At 54.4% G+C, this 17248-nt stretch overlaps 6 protein-coding genes across 6 annotated transcripts; 5 read left to right on the top strand and 1 right to left on the bottom strand.

Moving 5' to 3' along the window:
- Window positions 1-182: 182 nt before the first annotated feature.
- PHACADRAFT_145691 (uncharacterized protein) lies at window positions 183-3403 on the top strand. The gene is made up of 15 exons (XM_007396724.1): window positions 183-813; window positions 866-979; window positions 1060-1131; window positions 1195-1319; window positions 1372-1706; window positions 1762-1786; window positions 1849-1972; window positions 2022-2047; window positions 2099-2206; window positions 2256-2409; window positions 2461-2488; window positions 2543-2576; window positions 2637-2809; window positions 2895-2935; window positions 3000-3403. Exons 1-15 carry the CDS (start codon window positions 492-494, stop codon window positions 3182-3184), a joined length of 1866 nt encoding a protein of 621 aa, XP_007396786.1. The 5' UTR covers window positions 183-491; the 3' UTR covers window positions 3185-3403.
- Window positions 3404-3772: 369 nt separating this feature from the next.
- On the top strand, window positions 3773-8550 carry PHACADRAFT_29344 (uncharacterized protein; the record flags this gene model as incomplete). The annotated part of the gene is made up of 27 exons (XM_007396475.1): window positions 3773-3933; window positions 3990-4091; window positions 4145-4654; window positions 4707-5045; window positions 5101-5175; window positions 5230-5376; window positions 5425-5474; window positions 5537-5610; window positions 5663-5688; window positions 5738-5809; window positions 5863-5913; window positions 5967-5987; window positions 6039-6070; window positions 6122-6243; window positions 6295-6322; window positions 6372-6551; window positions 6594-6896; window positions 6948-6991; window positions 7046-7149; window positions 7201-7268; window positions 7320-7413; window positions 7480-7499; window positions 7603-7704; window positions 7761-7774; window positions 7828-7869; window positions 7925-8158; window positions 8215-8550. The coding sequence occupies 27 exons, from the start codon at window positions 3773-3775 to the stop codon at window positions 8548-8550; spliced, it is 3351 nt and encodes a 1116-aa protein (XP_007396537.1).
- A 554-nt stretch (window positions 8551-9104) lies between these two features.
- PHACADRAFT_209905 (uncharacterized protein) lies at window positions 9105-10346 on the top strand. The gene has a single exon (XM_007396723.1). The coding sequence runs from the start codon at window positions 9231-9233 to the stop codon at window positions 10134-10136; it is 906 nt and encodes a 301-aa protein (XP_007396785.1). The 5' UTR covers window positions 9105-9230; the 3' UTR covers window positions 10137-10346.
- A 1-nt stretch (window position 10347) lies between these two features.
- On the top strand, window positions 10348-10774 carry PHACADRAFT_257686 (uncharacterized protein). The gene has a single exon (XM_007396722.1). The coding sequence runs from the start codon at window positions 10414-10416 to the stop codon at window positions 10669-10671; it is 258 nt and encodes an 85-aa protein (XP_007396784.1). The 5' UTR covers window positions 10348-10413; the 3' UTR covers window positions 10672-10774.
- A 1239-nt stretch (window positions 10775-12013) lies between these two features.
- On the top strand, window positions 12014-12937 carry PHACADRAFT_97039 (uncharacterized protein; the record flags this gene model as incomplete). Its single annotated transcript, XM_007396721.1, has 1 exon — window positions 12014-12937. One exon carries the CDS (start codon window positions 12014-12016, stop codon window positions 12935-12937), a length of 924 nt encoding a protein of 307 aa, XP_007396783.1.
- A 764-nt stretch (window positions 12938-13701) lies between these two features.
- Window positions 13702-15351, bottom strand: PHACADRAFT_96388 (uncharacterized protein; the record flags this gene model as incomplete). The annotated part of the gene is made up of 7 exons (XM_007396720.1): window positions 13702-13984; window positions 14063-14337; window positions 14380-14697; window positions 14748-14836; window positions 14902-14983; window positions 15036-15096; window positions 15170-15351. The coding sequence occupies 7 exons, from the start codon at window positions 15349-15351 to the stop codon at window positions 13702-13704; spliced, it is 1290 nt and encodes a 429-aa protein (XP_007396782.1).
- Between the last annotated feature and the right edge of the window lie 1897 nt (window positions 15352-17248).

Raw genomic sequence — 17248 nt, 5'->3', positions numbered from 1 at the left:
CCCTCCCGCGAGACCGCGCCTGCAGCGGCGCCTCTCGCGAGCCCTCGCGTATGGCTCTCTTTCCGGTGCACAGGGATTTAGCGTCCGCCTGAGTTTGTGGCCGAGCATGACCAGCGAATTTCATGTCGAGCTTCCTGACACCCGACGCTTTTTCTTTTCTATTTCAGAACTCGGGCACCTTAGCACGGTTTCACGCGTCTATCTGGGCGTCAGCAGCGCGCTTGCATGCCTCAGCGCTGGCGGATGTTTATTGAAGGTGAGGTTCCGCCCTGGCTGGCACGTCGCATCCAGGCTTCCAGCGACATACCTCCTAGTGCACCCCTCGAAACCGTGTCAGGCAGATTCGGATTTTCGGCTGATGGAAGCAGTAAATCCCGTCCTGACCTCTGCCGGAACGATGTGCATTCGCAGCGTCCTGTGGCGCCGGCTCCTCCAGTGAATATAAGGGGGTCATGTTTCGGCCCTTCCTGTCCTCATCTGCCTAACCACCCATGCCATCCTCTCGCAACTCGCCAGGCCTCCGCAAACGGCAGCTAACCCCGGAGCTCAGCGATGAGAAAGCCCTTCTCCATTCTCTAGGGTCGGCTGCCAGCGCGAAACACACCGCCGCCGGCCGCTACCTCCTCGTCCTCGTCTCGCTCTCCATTTCGGCGTTTGTGTTCTTACGGAGCTCCCACAGCGCTGTTGACACGCCCCAGGCATACGCTCTGTGTTCTCCCGACGGTGCCAGCATCTACACTGTCGACGATGCCTTACCCCGGGTGCAGTGCTTTGTCGTCGAGGACGAGACTTTCGTCGATATCGGCTCCCTAGGTCGGTTACCCACCTCCATGAGAGCTTTCTACGTGACTTACCATGTGCCCAGAGGACATTCAAAGGCGTTGGCGCGGATCGGATGGGGCCGCAAGCGGTGCCGCCGCGCCTGCATTACCCGTTCGGTTCATCAAGCCTGGTGCTGTTATAGTCCCGGGACTTACAGGCTAGTGTCCTAACTTTGCTTCCCCAAGATCTCCGCGCCTCTTCTCCTCCTTCCGAAACAGCTGACCTTCGCCCGCACAGATTCCCACGCGCACATTCTGGAATACGGCTTCACCAGGTTGCTTCCGATGGAAGGCACGCAGACTGCCAAAGGTGCGCGATCGATGTTGGCGTGCTTCCTGCGATCCTGCCTCACCTCGTCTCGCGATCTGGCAGAGACGGTCGGCCGCATTAGGACCTACATCTATTCTAACCCCGGACTCCGTCACAACCGAGCCAAGTTTGTGGAGGGCTGGGGTTGGGATCACACAAAATGGCTCAACTCAACTTTTCCAACTGCTGCAAGTGCTTCTCTCTGCGGCGTGATTGCAAAAACTAATTGAACTGTCGCAGGACGATTTGGAACGAGATCTTGTGGTCGCTGGACGCCCTATCGTGCTACAAGCCAAGGATGGCCACGCACTTTGGGTATCCAAGAGAATACTGCAAATGATGGAACCAATTCCTGACGAAGTCGAGGGCGGAGTTATTGTCAGGGATTCCCATGGCCGTCCCACAGGCATCTTCCTCGACAACGCTCAGGAGCTTGTGAATGCCCTTCGCCCGGAACCAACCTACGAACAGCTGGAGAAGCGGTTTAACCTCACTGTGCAAGACGCTGTCACACATGGACTCACAAGTATTCACGACGCGGGTTTCGATCCCGTTTCGCTGAAGTTCTTCCGTCGGTACGCTCTCCAGCCCTACATTCGTATGTTTGAAATATTGATCTCGCGTCTGCAGAGCTGCTGAAGAGGGAAAGCTTCCAGTGCGTTCGCGCTCGTTTCCTCCGCTACTTTTCGGAACTGCTATCTGACCTCGCCCCCAAAGATTCGCGTGTATGGTATGACGCACTTCAACGAGTCTGCCGACTATTGGGGTGACCGCCGCGAGAAATTAATCGGCGCAGGCAACGGCCGCCTTACCGCTCGCAGTGTTAAAATCTTTGCCGATGGTGCGTCAGCATCTCTGCGGCCGCAGCGTTTGCTAATGGTCGTCTGTAGGTGCGATGCGGTCGGGAGGTGCAGCGGTATGTTCTTGGGCCGGCTGCGGTCTTTGCTCTGCTGAACATTCTGCCCAGTTGTATGACCCGTACACCGATAATCCGACGACGCGCGGCGTGATGCGCATCGACCCAGAGTTGCTAAACACGGTCATTCCCCGCTTCCTCAAGGATGGCTGGCAAGTGGTAGGTAGAGCGGCAAGCTTGCCTCACATACGCTGATTGTGTCCGCCAGAATGTCCACGCTATCGGTGACCGGGCGAACGGGCTCGTGCTCGATGCTTTCGAGACTGGCCTGAAAGATGCGGACGTGAAAGCACTCCGACCCCGCCTCGAACACGCGCAGCTGCTTGCCGAGCGAGATATGGCTCGTTTCGGAGACCTCGGCGGTAAGTTGTGCAATCACACGCTGTTCAGGCTGTACTCATTCCGACCCTTAGTTATCGCAAGCGTCCAGCCCACTCATGCGTGAGTTCGGCCGTCTGTATTCCGTACCGCTCCACACTGACAGGCTTCCTGCAGCACTGACGACATGTGGTACGCAGAAGAGCGAATCGTAAGCCCGTTTTGCGCCTGGTTCGAGCTTTGGACGATTGCTCAGCGCACTGAATTGCAGGGCCCCGAACGTGTGAAAGGCCTGTATGCATTCCGAAGCATCCTCAACCACGGTGCACGCATAACCTTGGGCTCGGACTTCCCTGTTGAGGGTGTGAACCCGCTCTGCGGGTTCTACGCCGCAATCACCCGCCTCTCAGCAGAGGGCACATCGCCACATGGGCCCGACGGGTGGTATGTCCCTTTTCTTCCCTAGGCAGCCTCGCTTCCCGCTATATGGAGTTTAGGCTGATCTCTCCCGCGTTTGTCAACTTTGTAGGTTCCCGGAACAGCGCATGACGCGTGCAGAGGCTCTGAAAGGCAAGTGCAGATGCGATCAGCCGCACGTTGCGCATTTGCTCACGAACTCTGTTTGGGCCTGCAGGTATGACGCTCGACCCCGCATACGCATCCTTCACGGAAGGCATCCTCGGATCCATCTCTGTCGGGAAGCGGGCCGACTACGTTATTCTCTCGCAAGACATTATGACCGTGGCACCAGAGAAGATCCTTGATACTCAGGTGGTCGCGACGGTCATAGACGGCAAACCTGTCTACGGAAACATGTGACTCTCAGACAGTTGGCGTATCCGGTTCTTTTCGTGAAGTCGTATCACGATGTGATCCTGGCCGTCTTGTTGGGACAAGCATTGCTCTGATTCGCATGTACCCTGGTCCAGCCTAACGGCCATTTATCTGCTATGGCGCTTCCTCTGGAGCTGGAATTCGTAACTGACCAAATTTTGCATATGTTGTCGGAACTTGATACCCTGTATACATTATATTATTGATTGATGCGTTGGCCTATAGTCATCCATGCGATGCGTGATTCTGTCTGATGACTTCGTCTCCATTTTCTTCACTAGCGAGTCGAGTCGTGTTCTATACAGAACTGGTCAAATTCGGGCGCGCGATAGGACAAATAAATAAGCATGGCTCTGTTCTGCAGTACATTTCTGACATACCATGTCACCGGCGCATGTGCAATTTTTTGACCTTCTCCCGCGAAAATAGGACTCCCATTATGTTTGGAGCATTTTCCGGGGACTGTGTACAATGCGATCACGTGTGCAAATGAGTTGACGCGCGTGGGTCGCGACGCGTCGCGCGCCACGCTGCTTGCCCTGCACCATCATCTTCCACTCGTTCCTTACCTAGATGCCTGCGTTTCAAACCCCGCTTTCACACAAGGATAACAAGAGAAAGCTCGATGCAGACAGCGCGGGTGGGCCGGCATATAAGAGGCAGGCTGGAGTAGACGGCCGTGGAAGTGGCAGCGGAGCAGCAAAACCCGGAGGTAAACATTGGGCCGTACAGTGGTATGTGGACGTTGTACCACAATGTATGAGATATGACTTCTCAAACGTTGTGGAAGGCGCAATCCTCAGTATAAGAAACACAAAACATGGGACTATGACGGCGTCCTCGTCGTCAAAGGGAACTGGTGCGAGCTGTTGGACAACGAGGACGGACGACGGTAAGCCTCCTCAAAAAGCGCATATATGCTGATATCTTACGAGCCATTGTCAGTGTTGCCTGTGGGAAACCCTCTGGTGTGGAAGCCTCCAAGATAGAAGAAGACGTAGAGTTCCATCTCGGTGGCAAAGACGTCCGTGTGGACAACGCCATCAAGGCGTCAGAATACATGTCTGGCGCTTGCTTTTCTGGAAGCGTTGCGCTGACTGCTCCAGAGTCCGGCTCGAGCATGGCTGTGCATCGCAATTCTGGAACGGCTGCGAAGCAGTTCGTACCGCTCCGACCAAATAATGGCACTGGATTCAAGACGCCTTCCCTTACTCGGCTGCCTTCTGTCTCAGATAACAGCGCCGTGAGGACGTCTTCTCCATTGAACCAGAACCGCTGCGCGCCTTCTTTGGCGGCTTCCCAGACCAAAGCGGCAGGCGCGGGAGAAGTGAAGCCTTCGTACTGGTATGTCAACTGGCGCAAGCCTCAGCACAAGAAGCATAAGACGTGGGACGGCGATGCCTATCTTATGCACAAGGGAGATAAGCTTACCTTGGTTGCGGAGAAAGGACTAATGTAAGTCTGTGCGTCTTTCTGTGACATTTTTATACCGATGCATTTCCACCAGCGTCGGCACCAAGCAATGGGACGGTACCCCGATATATGTTGGCTATGAAGGCCGTATGGGTAACAAAGACTTTGAAGTCGACCATGAGATCACCCGAGCGGACATGCCAACTATTACTGGCGCAGAGGACTTTGACGGCGATATTGAGCTCGTGGGCAGCCAGGTCGAGGCAGCTCCATTTGTTGAGGCGAAGAAACCAAGAAATGTCGTCGATGTGGACACCTTGCCTGTGAAAGTGCCAAAAGCTCCACAGCCTGTGCCCGCACCCGCACCAAAGAAGTCTGTTGCGGCGGCTTCGTTCTATGCCCCCGTGCAGCAAGCGAGGCCCAAGGGTCCTTCGTACGTGTGATACCGGAGAGTGAGCATCTGACAACTCTAACTACCCGGTGCACAGGCATGATCCAGACGCACCGGGAGCGGTCGTCATGAAATCGCCAGATACTGCGCATATAGCCAAGTATAACAAAAAGTTTGTCATCCTCGGAACTTTTCCTCATTCACACTGATTGTGAAAATTCTGAAGGAACGCGCCAGTTGTCCCAGTGGTCATCGACCCCATTATCGCCCGCAAGCTGCGTCCACACCAGATTGAGGGCGTGAAATTCATGTACGAGTGCGTCATGGCTATGCAGGGACATGATGGAAGGGGCTGCATCCTTGCCGACGAGATGTATGTGCCTCGACCCTTTTAGTTATGTTGTGATTAACCGGTTTTTAGGGGTATGGGCAAAACACTGCAAACGATCACGCTTGTGTGGACACTTCTCAGTTCGTATTTACTGCATATATGGTGGTCCTGTCGTGTCTCACACGAGATTTGTGTCATTTAGAGCAGAACCCGTACGCTGGATTGGGTCCTATCGTCGGCAAAGTCATGATCGTCTGTCCGGTGACGCTCATCAAGGTAGGTTTTATCTCTAGTCTGGTGCCGTCTTTCCGCTAATGTATCCGCACAGAACTGGAAGAATGAGTTTCACAAGTGGTATGTTCTGTCATTTTTGCCTGGGCGAGAGGATTTACGTACCTGTAAGGCTGGGACGAGACCGACTAGGCATATTTACCGGAGACAAGGACAAGTCTACTATAAAGCAGTTTGTAAATTCGTGAGTCGTTCTGTCTGCTGGAGTTTTCGGGCTATTGCTGAGATTAATCACAGACGGATACATCATGTGCTAATCATAGGCTATGAGCGACTGCGGACAGTAATGTAAGTCTTCATACAAGCAAAGTTCTGTAGCGAGTGCTGACGAAATCTTGCAGCTCGGAGCTTCAGTACTGCATGTAAGTATTTTCGGGCTGCATACCAATCCTACTCATCGATATCGTCTGCAGTCCGCCTATTGGTCTTATCATTTGCGATGAAGGTATGTTGGCCACAATGGAGGCCCCCTGACGTTACTGACTGTAATCCCCAGGTCATCGTCTGAAATCTGCATCAAACAAGACGTCAACGATGTTCGAAGTCCTGACTACGCCTCGACGAATCATCCTGTCTGGAACACCAATCCAGAACGACCTGGGAGAATTCCACGCTATGGTTAGTGTCTTCAGTGTAGTTCCATGATGTGATCTAATCATTTCCTCAAAGGCGGACTTCTGTAACCCGGACTTACTAGGTCAGCAATGGCCAATGATAAACCCTCCTTGTGCTGATCCATCGTACAGGGAACTATAACAACTTTAAGAAGTTGTACGAAGTGCCTATACTCAAAAGCCGTGCTCCAGGGTGCTCCACCAAAGAGAGAGAACTGGGTGAGGCTCGACTCGAGCAACTGCTGGAGACCGCAAAGTCCTTCGTGCTGCGTAGGGATGCGAGCATTCTGAAGAACTACCTTCCACCCAAACGTACGCCGCTCCTCATGTTTCTCCCTTACCATCGCTTAATAGGTCTCCACGTAGACGAATACGTGGTCTTTATAACACCCACTCAGCTACAGCGCGACATCTTCCGTCAGATCCTCACGGCCGACAAGCTCGACAATCTCGTGCGGAACTCGACGGCCGAGTCACTTGCGCTCATCGGGATGCTCACCAAGGTCAGCAATAGCCCGATCCTGCTCAAAGCCGCCGCGGACAAGGCGCGCGAACAGGGGCGCGACGCGGAGGGCGAGCTCATCAAGAAGAATGTGTTCATGGAGGCAGCAAGACTCCTTCCAGAGAGGGCGCAGGTCGACGATGTGTCTTTGAGTGGTTAGCTCTCCCTATCTTTGACATAGCGCTTGCACTGATAAGCTCATGCAGGAAAGCTCATTGCACTGGCAAACCTGTTACGTGCATTGTATAAGGTCAGTTGATGACGCGCCCAAGCATCCAATCGATCACACGTAACGCTTTTGCAGGGAACCGACGAAAAATGTATCGTCGTTTCTCACTATACCTCGACGCTCAACATCATCGAGGCCTTCTGTAAGAAGAAACAGTACACATACCTGCGACTCGACGGGTACGCTACCTTCTCTTACACTCTAGCAATACATACTTACACGCGTTTCAGTTCAACTGCAGCGCAGAAGAGACAAGACTATGTTAACGAATTCAATAAATCGCTGCAAAGGCAAAGATGTACGTGCAACACGACGTTATCCCTGTACAAACTCGCTGACGTCCAGTCAGTTATATTCCTGTTGAGTTCCAAGGCTGGAGGTGTCGGTCTCAACCTCATCGGAGCCTCGAGGCTGTGCTTGATCGACTCTGACTGGAATCCAAGGTATGCTTGCACATCTTCCAGCTTCGATGTATATTATTGATGTCAGGGTCTAGTCATGATTTGCAGTCAATGGCTCGGATACACAGGTGGGTAATAACGTAGCCCGCAGGAAACACCACTGACAGCAGAGCAGAGATGGACAAAAGCGACCTGTGTTCATTTATCGGTTCTTGACCGCGGGGTCCATAGATGGTACGTCGCGGGCTGTCTTGAGATGGCATGGTGCTAATGTGCTCGCTATTGCAGAGAAGATCTACCAACGACAAGTCACGAAGCTTGGACTCAGTGACTGTAAGTATTATCTACGCTGACCGCTCCCTTCGTGCTGACGCACTGTATTTTCGTAGCATTTCTCGGAAAGGTTAGGGTCTTGCGCGCTTCATCCCAATGTGAAACTCAACAAGCTTTCGATAGGGCGGTTCTGAATCGAAGTCGGACTCTTTCACGCGCAAGGATGTAGGCACGGCGTACCTCGTATCTTGGTATCCTTCTGACTTTGGAGTTACTATAGCTGAGGGACATCTTCACCATTCATCCAAATACAGCATGCCATACCCACGACCTGCTAGAATGCCCATGTGAGGACGACTCTGGTTCGATGGCATCTACGAGGATATCATCGAAGGGTCCCACTGGTGGCTCAAATTCGGAGGCAGAAGACGAAGACGAAGACGATAGCTCTAATGGAGGCTTCATTCAGGCGTCTGCTGTTAAGCCCAAGCATATCGAGAAGCTCGACAAAGAAGTGCGTAGAGCCCCACTTTCGCGGATACCATCCACCTGACACTCACACTTCCCCAGTACTTGCGCCAGAAGAAAGCCCAACTCGCCGCCCTCGGACAGTGGACGCACATCAGCTGTCTGAGGAGGAATGCTGTAGAGCGCATCCAAGACTCGATCCTCCAGAAGCTGGTCTTCGTACCCGAGTCCGATGAGCGATCTAAAAACAGTGGCGGTTCCGCACCCTCGCGCGTAGCATCGCTTTTGGAGGCCACCGACCTTGAAGCCGTGCTGCAAGCAACGAGGCCGCCGCTTCCTGTCGAGTCTCTGCCCGGTGGCTCGGCATCATTTCTGTTCGAGCGAACGTCTAAGACGGCGCCGCTGGATGGGAAGATCTTACCTGAGGAAGACGAGTAGAGCGTGTATATTAGACTCGCTGTCCCGGCCCGGTCTCTACGCTCCGCGGTGGCCGCGTACGTCTTGCATCGTGGGATGTGATGTTGCGCGAGAAACTGGCGCGGGACGAACCTACCTTGTTATGTCCAGAGATCACGTTCTTCGTACGTCTGCGCGTGCTAATAAAGTATGCTTACATCATACCGTAGTCTTCGTTGTGTGACAACCGTGGCGGCCCTGCGAGACTGGGCGGTGACTCTACTGCGAGTCACTCATGCGATTCTCTCTTCCACAGACTATGAGCAAGACCCTCAACGTATGATGAATCTTTACGTCTACTTTAACTGATTTAAACAATTTGTTGGTGTTCACAGGTTCTCCTACAAGCCAAAGAATCTTGCCCTCGAAGACGTAATTTCGACTAAAGAAGCCAGGCGACCCACTCTGAAATATTCCAGGTCGTGAGCTCCATGGATCAGGAGACTACTTGCAGAATACCACAAGAGCTATGTGACATGATCGTTGACCATCTGTACGATGATCTGCAGTCTCTGCGTCAATGCTCTTTGGTTTGCAAAGCCTGGGAGCCCTCTAGCACGCTACACCTCTTCTCGCGTTTCTCCTGGCCCGCATGCGGCATATACTGGCTTCGCACGGACGAATTCAAGTCCTCCAACGTGTGTGGATGCCCTCGTCACGCGATGTCCTTTGCGGTGTGCCATCGCCTCTTCGCATCTTCTTCCCGGATCCGCAATGCCGTTGGTCACTTCAGGATGACTGGTCTTCGCTGCCCAACCGGATTCGTCTTAGATGAGCCCGAATCTGAACCAATACCCCTCACATTCGTTTTTGCTCTCGCGGACCTGCTGCCGTCCTTGCCTACCTTGGAGGTCTGGGACCTTGGCCATGGGCGCGGAGTTATCGGACCGCTCCCTCAGATCTCATTGGTCCCCTGCAACCTCACGAGGCTTGAAATTGTAGGGTCGATGACCGTATTCGACGAGAAGGCCATTTTTACCATCTTGTCCGCTTTCAATCGCATCCACACCGTCGTTCTGGACTGCAGCACCGAAGAAGATCTCGATGCGTCCCCAGTCTCATCTCAAATTTACCAACGTTTTCCTGCCACTGCTGTGGACCACATCGAGGTCATCTTTCCTGGGTTTATTCCCCAAGTGCTTGCCCGTCTCCCCGAGCAGATAGACATGGGTGCGCTTCGAGGAATAACAGCCCACCAGTATCTGGAAGAAGGACTAGAGATCCTCCTGCGTTCCGCTTCGGTACTCGAGTCTCTGGTATACATGCCTGGCAACGCACCACCGCCAATCCCCAGCCCCAACTCATTGCGCGTCATCGGCCTCACTTGCTCCATTATAGCTGCCGAACCCGAGTCACCAACGTTCCAAACTCCTTTTGGGTGGGAGGACATCCTGCGAGACCTCAGCACTATGGAAGCCCCTGACCTCCGCGAACTCACAGTAACCATTCTGCTTTTGGAGTTAGGTTGTTGGGGGAAAGACGCGACTGCTTCTGAAGACGCCTTTGCACATGCCCTAGCGTCATACCCTTCAAAAGCAGGATTGGGATATCTTGCGAGGCATCCTTAGGCGATGTGCGAAGTTGCGAAAGCTGAAGCTCGTCGTTGCTGTGGATGACGACTGGTCTTCGTTTCAGTATATGCTGCCGTACCTACGTTGCTCCGGCTGAGTTATGCGAGAGATTGCGGCGAAACGCCTGGGCAGTGAGGTAGAGAGCATTTTGGAGGTGGTGGCAGAACATCGGCGGAACGCGACAGATGGTGTCATCCGCTATTACCCGTCTACTCTGGCACGCTCTTGGAAATTCGAGACAGCGAATCCATACGCTCGGTACTGTGCTGTGGCTATGTTTTTGAGCACTGCTATTTCTACAGTGTCTGGATGCTGTCGATTGACTGTTGAACTTTACGGCTTCTCGCGCACGGCGCCTCCGCGCGCCTTCAATGATCCCCGCCTCATCCTGCTCGAGCACACCGCCGACGTAGTCAGCCTTCGAGACTTTGGTCCGGTCCGGTCGCTATACTCCGCGGTGGCCAATACCCCTCACACTCTTGTTTGCTCTCCCGGACCTGCTGCCATCCCTGCACACCTTGGAGGTTCGTAATCTTGGCCACGGGCGCGGAGTTATCGGGCCACTCCCTCAGATCTCATTGGTCCCCTGCAACCTCACTAAGCTTAAATTTGTGGGGACGGTTTGTTCGACGAGAGGGCCATTTTCACTCTCTTGTCCGCTTTCAGTCACATCCACACCGTTGCTCTCGACTGCTGCACCGAGAAAGATCACTATCCGCACCCGCTCAGCATCGGGGAAGATCTCAACCCGTCCCCGATCTCGTCTCAAATTTACCAACGTTTTCCTGCCACTGCTGTGGACCACATCGAGGTCGTCTCTCCTGAATTAATTACCCAGGTGCTTGCCCGTCTTCCTGAGCAGATAGACACGGGTGCGCTTCGAGGAGTAACAGCCCACCGGTTCCTGGAGAAAGGGTTAGAGACCCTCCTGCGTTCCGCTTCGGCTCTCGAGTCTCTGGCATACATGCCTGACAATGCATCACCGCTAATCCCCAATCCCGCCCCTTTGCATATCGCCTGCCTCACCTGCCATATTACCGTTACCAAACCCAAGTCACCAACGTTCATAACTCCGTGGGAGCGAATCCTGCGAGACCTCGACGCTATGGAAGCCCCCGACCTTCGAAAACTCACAGTAGTCATCCTTCTGCGTTTGTTAGCATACGAGTGGGATGAAGATGTGACTATTTCCGAAGATACCTTCGCACATGCCCTGGCATCATGCCTTCAAAATCAGGATTGGGGTATCTTCCGAGGCGTCCTCAGGCGATGTCTGAAGCTGCGAAAGTTGAAGTTTATTGTCACTGGAAGCATATGGCATGAACCGCAGTCCGCGGTGGATGCTGCCGTATTTACACTGCTTCGGCCGAGTTATACGAGAGGTCGTAGCGGGATGCCTGGGCAGCAAGGGGGAGAGTATTTTAGAGGTGGTGGCAGAACATCGGCGGCCGGGCCTGATAGACGATGTCGTCCGCTATTACCCGTGATCATTTCCAGTAGAAAGTCGTTCTAGCAGAGTGTGTGTGCAGAATGTAGTCGTACATACCCCATTTGAGATCATCGCTGGTCTATGCTGGAAGACTCTTGAGCATTCGAGATGTATGTCCAGCTGCGGCTACGTTCCCGAGCATCATTATCCTCAGTTCTCACAGCACCACAGTGGATATTGTGTGCGTCAAATGACTATTTAATTTATTTCGTTCATACTTGACGAGTCCCCCTCTGTAATTGTAGGTCTTGATGGTTAGCGTATGCTATACGATGCTCCTGCAGGAGCTCGGCCAAACTTGGCAACCCGCCGCTTGGGCGTTTTCCACAAGCGTCACGGTCATGTCCTTTACCTCCTATTCTCGCACTGGCCCTCTTGCTTTATCATGAACGCAGAGCCGCCACAATGTCCGGCGTATCTTGCAACAGGAGCAGAGCTCAGCATCGAGCTCGAAGATTCCGCTGGCACCCTGCGTATGGCGGTCGTTCATCCCGTGCTACCTTTCACGAGCTCGCAAGTTGTCGTCGCCCGGTTGTCTTCCAAAGACACTGCCACCGCGTGTCGTCTCGCGCCTGGCTTGAGCGTTGTCCTGAAGATATTCGATCCTCGCTTTTTAAAACGTCGAGGTCCCGATGACGACGATCAACCCTGGTCCGAGGCAGAGCTGGAGGAGTTTCAGCGCCACAAAGGAGAGCTAACACGCTGGTGCCAGACTCTGCATCCCGACGCCCTGGGCATGGACAACTGGGAAGAGTTTTACTTCCTGCGCATGTACTCCGATCATGCCGCGGAGGTCGAGGCGTACCGAATGCTACACCCGCTGCAGGGGTGCGGCGTGCCCGTGTTCTACGGCAGCGGCACGCTCGACCTCTCGCGTACGGCGCCCCCATGCGCCTTCAACCCGCGCCTCATCCTGCTCGAGCACATCGCCGACGCGGTCAGCCTTCGAGACATCGACCCGCTCCTGCTGAGCGCGCCGCTCGTCGAGTCGCTGCTCGACACAATGCAGCGCCTCGGCGCGCTCGGCGTCGCGCACGGCGACCTCAACTTCACGAACTACCTCTTTACGCCTGCGCGCCGCCCGACGCGCGCGGTGATCATCGACTTTGCGGACTCGGTGTCACGCAGGCCCGACTCCACGGACGAAGAGTGGACGCGGCTCGTGGAAGAGTACGGCGTGATGCGCGAGACGAGGATCAAGATCGCGATGCGGTTCACGATCGCTGGTTTGCGTGTCCCGGCAGCGTGTTCGCCTGAAGACCTGCCGGGTTTTGGCGACATGAATCGAGCTAGCTTAAGCTCGTTATGAGCTAAGCGTATGGCGACAGCTGACGCTTCCCTTCATGCCAAATTCGTATCAGGCCGACGCAGGGACTGTTGTCCATCTCACTTGGGTAGTGCGCGTGTCATTTGCACCCTCAGTATCTCACATTAAATCATAGCACCACACGATCGCCCTCCGAATCCAATTGGGTGCAGCACAGAGCTCCCCATAACTTTCGGCAGAAGCATTCACGCTGCATAACATCAGTCTAGATCTGCTCAGATCCGATTACTCGACCGTGCATCAAACGCTCCTAGATCGGTTTTGACTTCGCCACCTCTAATCAGCCTACCTCGGAATTCTCGGGTATGTGGCTCGGGATCGTGTGGGAGTGGTGATAACAGTAGTGTATAGGGCTACGTTGTGGGTCCCAGGAGTGTACACATGATTGGAGCAGCAAATTACGGCTCGGACCCTGGATGTTCCAGCTCAACTTGTTTTTGTGTTCGAAATACCATCCGAGAACAAGTCTGAAACAGAAAACTGCACCATGGACGCAGCCGCGACGATGAAGGTACCGAGCAGCGGCAAACACAGCGTGTCATCGTTGTGCTGTCACCAACAGCGTTCCTGGGGGTCGAAGTAGTCCGCGACGTCACCCCAAACGCATCCAGCCCGCCAATCGAGACAGTGAACCGAGCCCCAGGCTGGTAAGGGCGATTACCTGCCTTTGTCGTGTCGAGCGTAGGGGTTCTTCCGGAGCTGCCACAACTGCCGGTCGTGCAGCTGTTGAAAGTTCTCCTGCAGTTTCAGCTGTAAACGAGCTCGTCAGGACCGTCTCGGACAACAGGGGGCAAGGCACACGGGGCGTCGGGACTCACCCACTGCAGCCTAGCCAGGGCCTTACCAGTGTAGTCGTCGATCCGCCACTTGGGCCGGGTGGAGACGTCGTAGCTGTCAAAGTCGCCCGCCGCGAAGCGGTGCATCGCCGCCCAGGCGATCATGACCGCGTTGTCCGTGCACAGGTGTGGCGGCGGGTAGACGAGGTTGGGCGGGTCGTCCGGGAAAGTGTCGGCCAGGGACTGTCGCAGCCTGCGCACCAAAAAAAAAAAAAAAAAAAAGAACATGAGATGGCTCGGCCGGCAGGGGTGGCTGCGGGTATCAACGCACGTTTTGCGCAGGTAGGCGTTGCTCGCCACTCCGCCGCTCACGACGACGTCTCGGACGCCCACGCCGAGCTTCGCACAGTGCTCCAGCGCGAGCGCCGTCTTCTCCTCGAGCTGCCGCACCGCCGCAGCTTGAAAGGCGCGCGCGAGCTTGAGGCGCGTCGACAGCGGCACGCGCTGCACGCCGCCGCGCTCGCGCACGAAGATCTCGACGCGGCTCCGCGGCCCGCCGTACGAGAACGCGAGTTGGCGCGGCATCGGGACTGCAATCTCAGGCGTCTCCTCGTCGTCGTCGTCGTCGTCGCGCACGTCCGCGTCGACCGCGTCGGTGAAGCGCGCGGTGCCGCTCGCGCAGAACGCCTCAAGCGCCGCGCCGTACCCGCGCTCGGTCGGCGCGAGGCCGAGGTACTTGGCGACGTGGTCGAACGCGCAGCCGATGCTGATGTCGGGCGTCGTCGCGAGCGTCTTGAATTGGTCGTGCGAGTGCGTGAGGAGCAGCAGTGTGTGCCCGCCCGAGATGAGCAGGGAGAGGAACGGGAAGCGCGGAGGTATGGGTGGGAGTTCGACTTCGGCGGCGGAGGCAAAGGTAGTCTGTGTCTGGTACAGGGTCGGGATGAGCGGTGTCAGCGCGTGTGCTTGCTTCAAGGGGATCAGAAATGCATGTAGACGGTGGGTGTATGCAGCCGCACCATATGGTGTACGCCGATTATTGGCTTATTGAGAGTTGCTCCGAGGACTTTTGCGGCTGTCGAGCACACGCTTAGGCAACCACCTATGCCTAAAATGTGTGAGACGCTAAGTTTTGAGTCCAGCGTGTATACTGCCGTGATTGGTTAAACGCACCTGGCCCCCGTGTATACGCTATTCCGTCTACACTTGACACGTCCAGCCCTGCCTCGTCCAGTGCTCTTCGTATTGCTCCGGGCTGCATGACAGACGTCAGGAAGGGTGTGGAAGCGCAAAGCATAGAGGCATACCATATTCTGCTGGTGCTTCTGGATTGCTACATACGGGTGTATGCCGCCATGTTCAGCGAGTCTATTGGGTGACAGATCCCCTGAAGTATGAGTCCACCATGTTTTCAGTAACAACAATAGGTCGTTTCACCTACTCTTCGTTCTGTTTCACGACCACATTGGAGAGTATGTGTCCCTCCGAGGTGACCACCGCCGCGCAAGTGTCGTCTGCCGAAGATTCAAGGCCGAGGAGTGTAAAACATCGTTTTGAAATGTATTGCGATGGCCTGGCACCGGTTGTAGAGAGTCGGAGATTCCGGGAGAGGTGAGTGAGCATAAGAGATGGAGTTGCAGCTCAAGGCTTTCGGCTTGCACCAGTGAGTAAATGGGGATAGTTACTATAGCATATCGGCTTTGTTACACTACTTTCCCACGGTAAAGTAAGTGGAGTACAGCTACTCGTGCCGCTCATGAAAGATGACCGGTATTTATTGTTCACCGCGAGCGGTCTTCTCCTAGCGTGAGAACACGACACGTACATCCTGCAGGTCTCCCCGGAGCTGAAGCGCTGACGTTCAAGCAGTTTGTGGTAGCGTACCGGGCGAGCGGTATGCCGACGACGCTGCGCGACACGGGCCCGTGAACACTTGAAGGGCGTCCTTGCGCACGATGTGGGCTTGGGAGGGATAATCGGCCGGAATCGGTGGCAGGAACTGCAGGATCGGGGTGGAGACGTGCACGATTGGCTTGTTATCCCTCCTCAATCTACTCCCATCTGGTGCAATGAGGACTACGACCTGGACTGGATAATGAAGACGTTGACTGAAGAGACAGGAAATTTAATTAGTGTGTCGATGGGTCCTACCATCACAGTAACAGCGCATGTACGTTTTGTTCTCGTACGTTTCGCGCCGCAGGCTCGAAAAATAACAAATGTTAGTTGTAGCAGATACAACTTGGGCGCTTGGGCCCCTTTCAGTAACCCGTGAGTTTCAAAACTTGCGCGAGTTTCGGCATGCCGGCCCAGTCACCCCGCTGTCACTTGCACATGTAATTCCGCTTAGTCAAAGTGATGCCCTCCGTCTGCAAGCAAGCCTCTGCCGTCCGAGACAAGTTCTACTGTTCAGCGCAGGCCAGAAGGGTTGCCCTAGGTCTTACCCTATGGATATAGCAGGAACTTGCATGAAGTCCTGCCTTTGAAGCTCTCATCACTCATCTTGACCGCTGTTATTTCCAGGCTTGTCATTTCTTTGCAGCAGTGCTATTTCAGGGGACCATACCATAATTTCTGCACTCACCAGCCTTAGACGGACTCAGGGCCTGCTCCCCGCCCTGCGCGATGCAGCAGAACAGTGCTTTCGCGGCTGTCACGTGTAGTCACAGGCTTGTCACTTATTGGTCACACTAGCGCTTGGGTCTGAGTTTGCAAACTCATGGGTTACTGAAAGGGGTTGAGAAAAACCCGCATCCAGTAGTGTCGTGCATCTAGTCGTAGGAGCTACTGCCAACGTCTGCCGTGATTGGCTGAGTCCCCTCCAGAAAAGGCGGTGTCAGGTACCAAAAGTAGAAGCGATGCACCGATGAAGCGCCCGAGCTCCGACGCCCAATGCTGCGGACTCAAATCTCAGACTTTGTCTCGGCATGAATGCAATATCTACCTTACGGTTGCCGAGCAGGCTCAGGTCAAATCCCCAAAACTCAAGTCCGGATCACAAAGCTGATGGCCAACCGCATAATGAGTGCCCGAGCACCTTTCCACACACAGACATTATTTTGTGTTATGTATGGCATTTTTGGGTCTTTTAGATGTTACGAAAGCATGTCAAGTGTTGTATCTGTATACTCTGAGGTCAATAAGGGTAGTAGCAGGCCGAGGACCATTATCTGACCCAGGCTTATCAAAGCGGTAGTCAAGCGCCCATAGCTTCGATTATCTTATCTAGAACCTAACCCTAAGTCAGCAGCACAATATAGCGAGTACAGCATGACTTGTTCTCACTAGGTGATATTGATCATAACTAGGTTAGCAGCTGATAATATACATACATTTAGTAAAATAGCTACACAGGAGGGCAAGGTCAAGCACACTTGCAATGACTCTGACAGCAAGGGGGGCCCAAGCCCCGACGTGCTGCTTCTACATGGAAAGTGGGCGCCTAACGCCGCCATCGCTGTTCACCCCACCGCCTGGCCTGCCAACGATGATTGACATGCTTTATTTGACTCCTAACCTC

This window comes from Phanerochaete carnosa, assembly GCF_000300595.1.
Source record: "Phanerochaete carnosa HHB-10118-sp unplaced genomic scaffold PHACAscaffold_6, whole genome shotgun sequence".
NCBI lineage: Eukaryota > Fungi > Basidiomycota > Agaricomycetes > Polyporales > Phanerochaetaceae > Phanerochaete > Phanerochaete carnosa.
Note: the sequence above shows the minus strand (reverse complement) of the source record. Positions and strands in the feature narration are given on the sequence as shown.

What these genes read in the sequence shown, in the direction of transcription:
- PHACADRAFT_257686 (XM_007396722.1), top strand. Translation starts at nt 10,414, where the DNA reads ATGTTTTTGAGCACTGCTATTTCTACAGTGTCTGGATGCTGTCGATTG.
- PHACADRAFT_145691 (XM_007396724.1), top strand. Translation starts at nt 492, where the DNA reads ATGCCATCCTCTCGCAACTCGCCAGGCCTCCGCAAACGGCAGCTAACC. An exon ending in CGTCGATATCGGCTCCCTAG is followed by an intron (nt 814 to 865) that starts GTCGGTTACCCA and finishes CCATGTGCCCAG; the next exon opens with AGGACATTCAAAGGCGTTGG. An exon ending in TCGTTTCGGAGACCTCGGCG is followed by an intron (nt 2,410 to 2,460) that starts GTAAGTTGTGCA and finishes TCCGACCCTTAG; the next exon opens with TTATCGCAAGCGTCCAGCCC.
- PHACADRAFT_209905 (XM_007396723.1), top strand. Translation starts at nt 9,231, where the DNA reads ATGTCCTTTGCGGTGTGCCATCGCCTCTTCGCATCTTCTTCCCGGATC.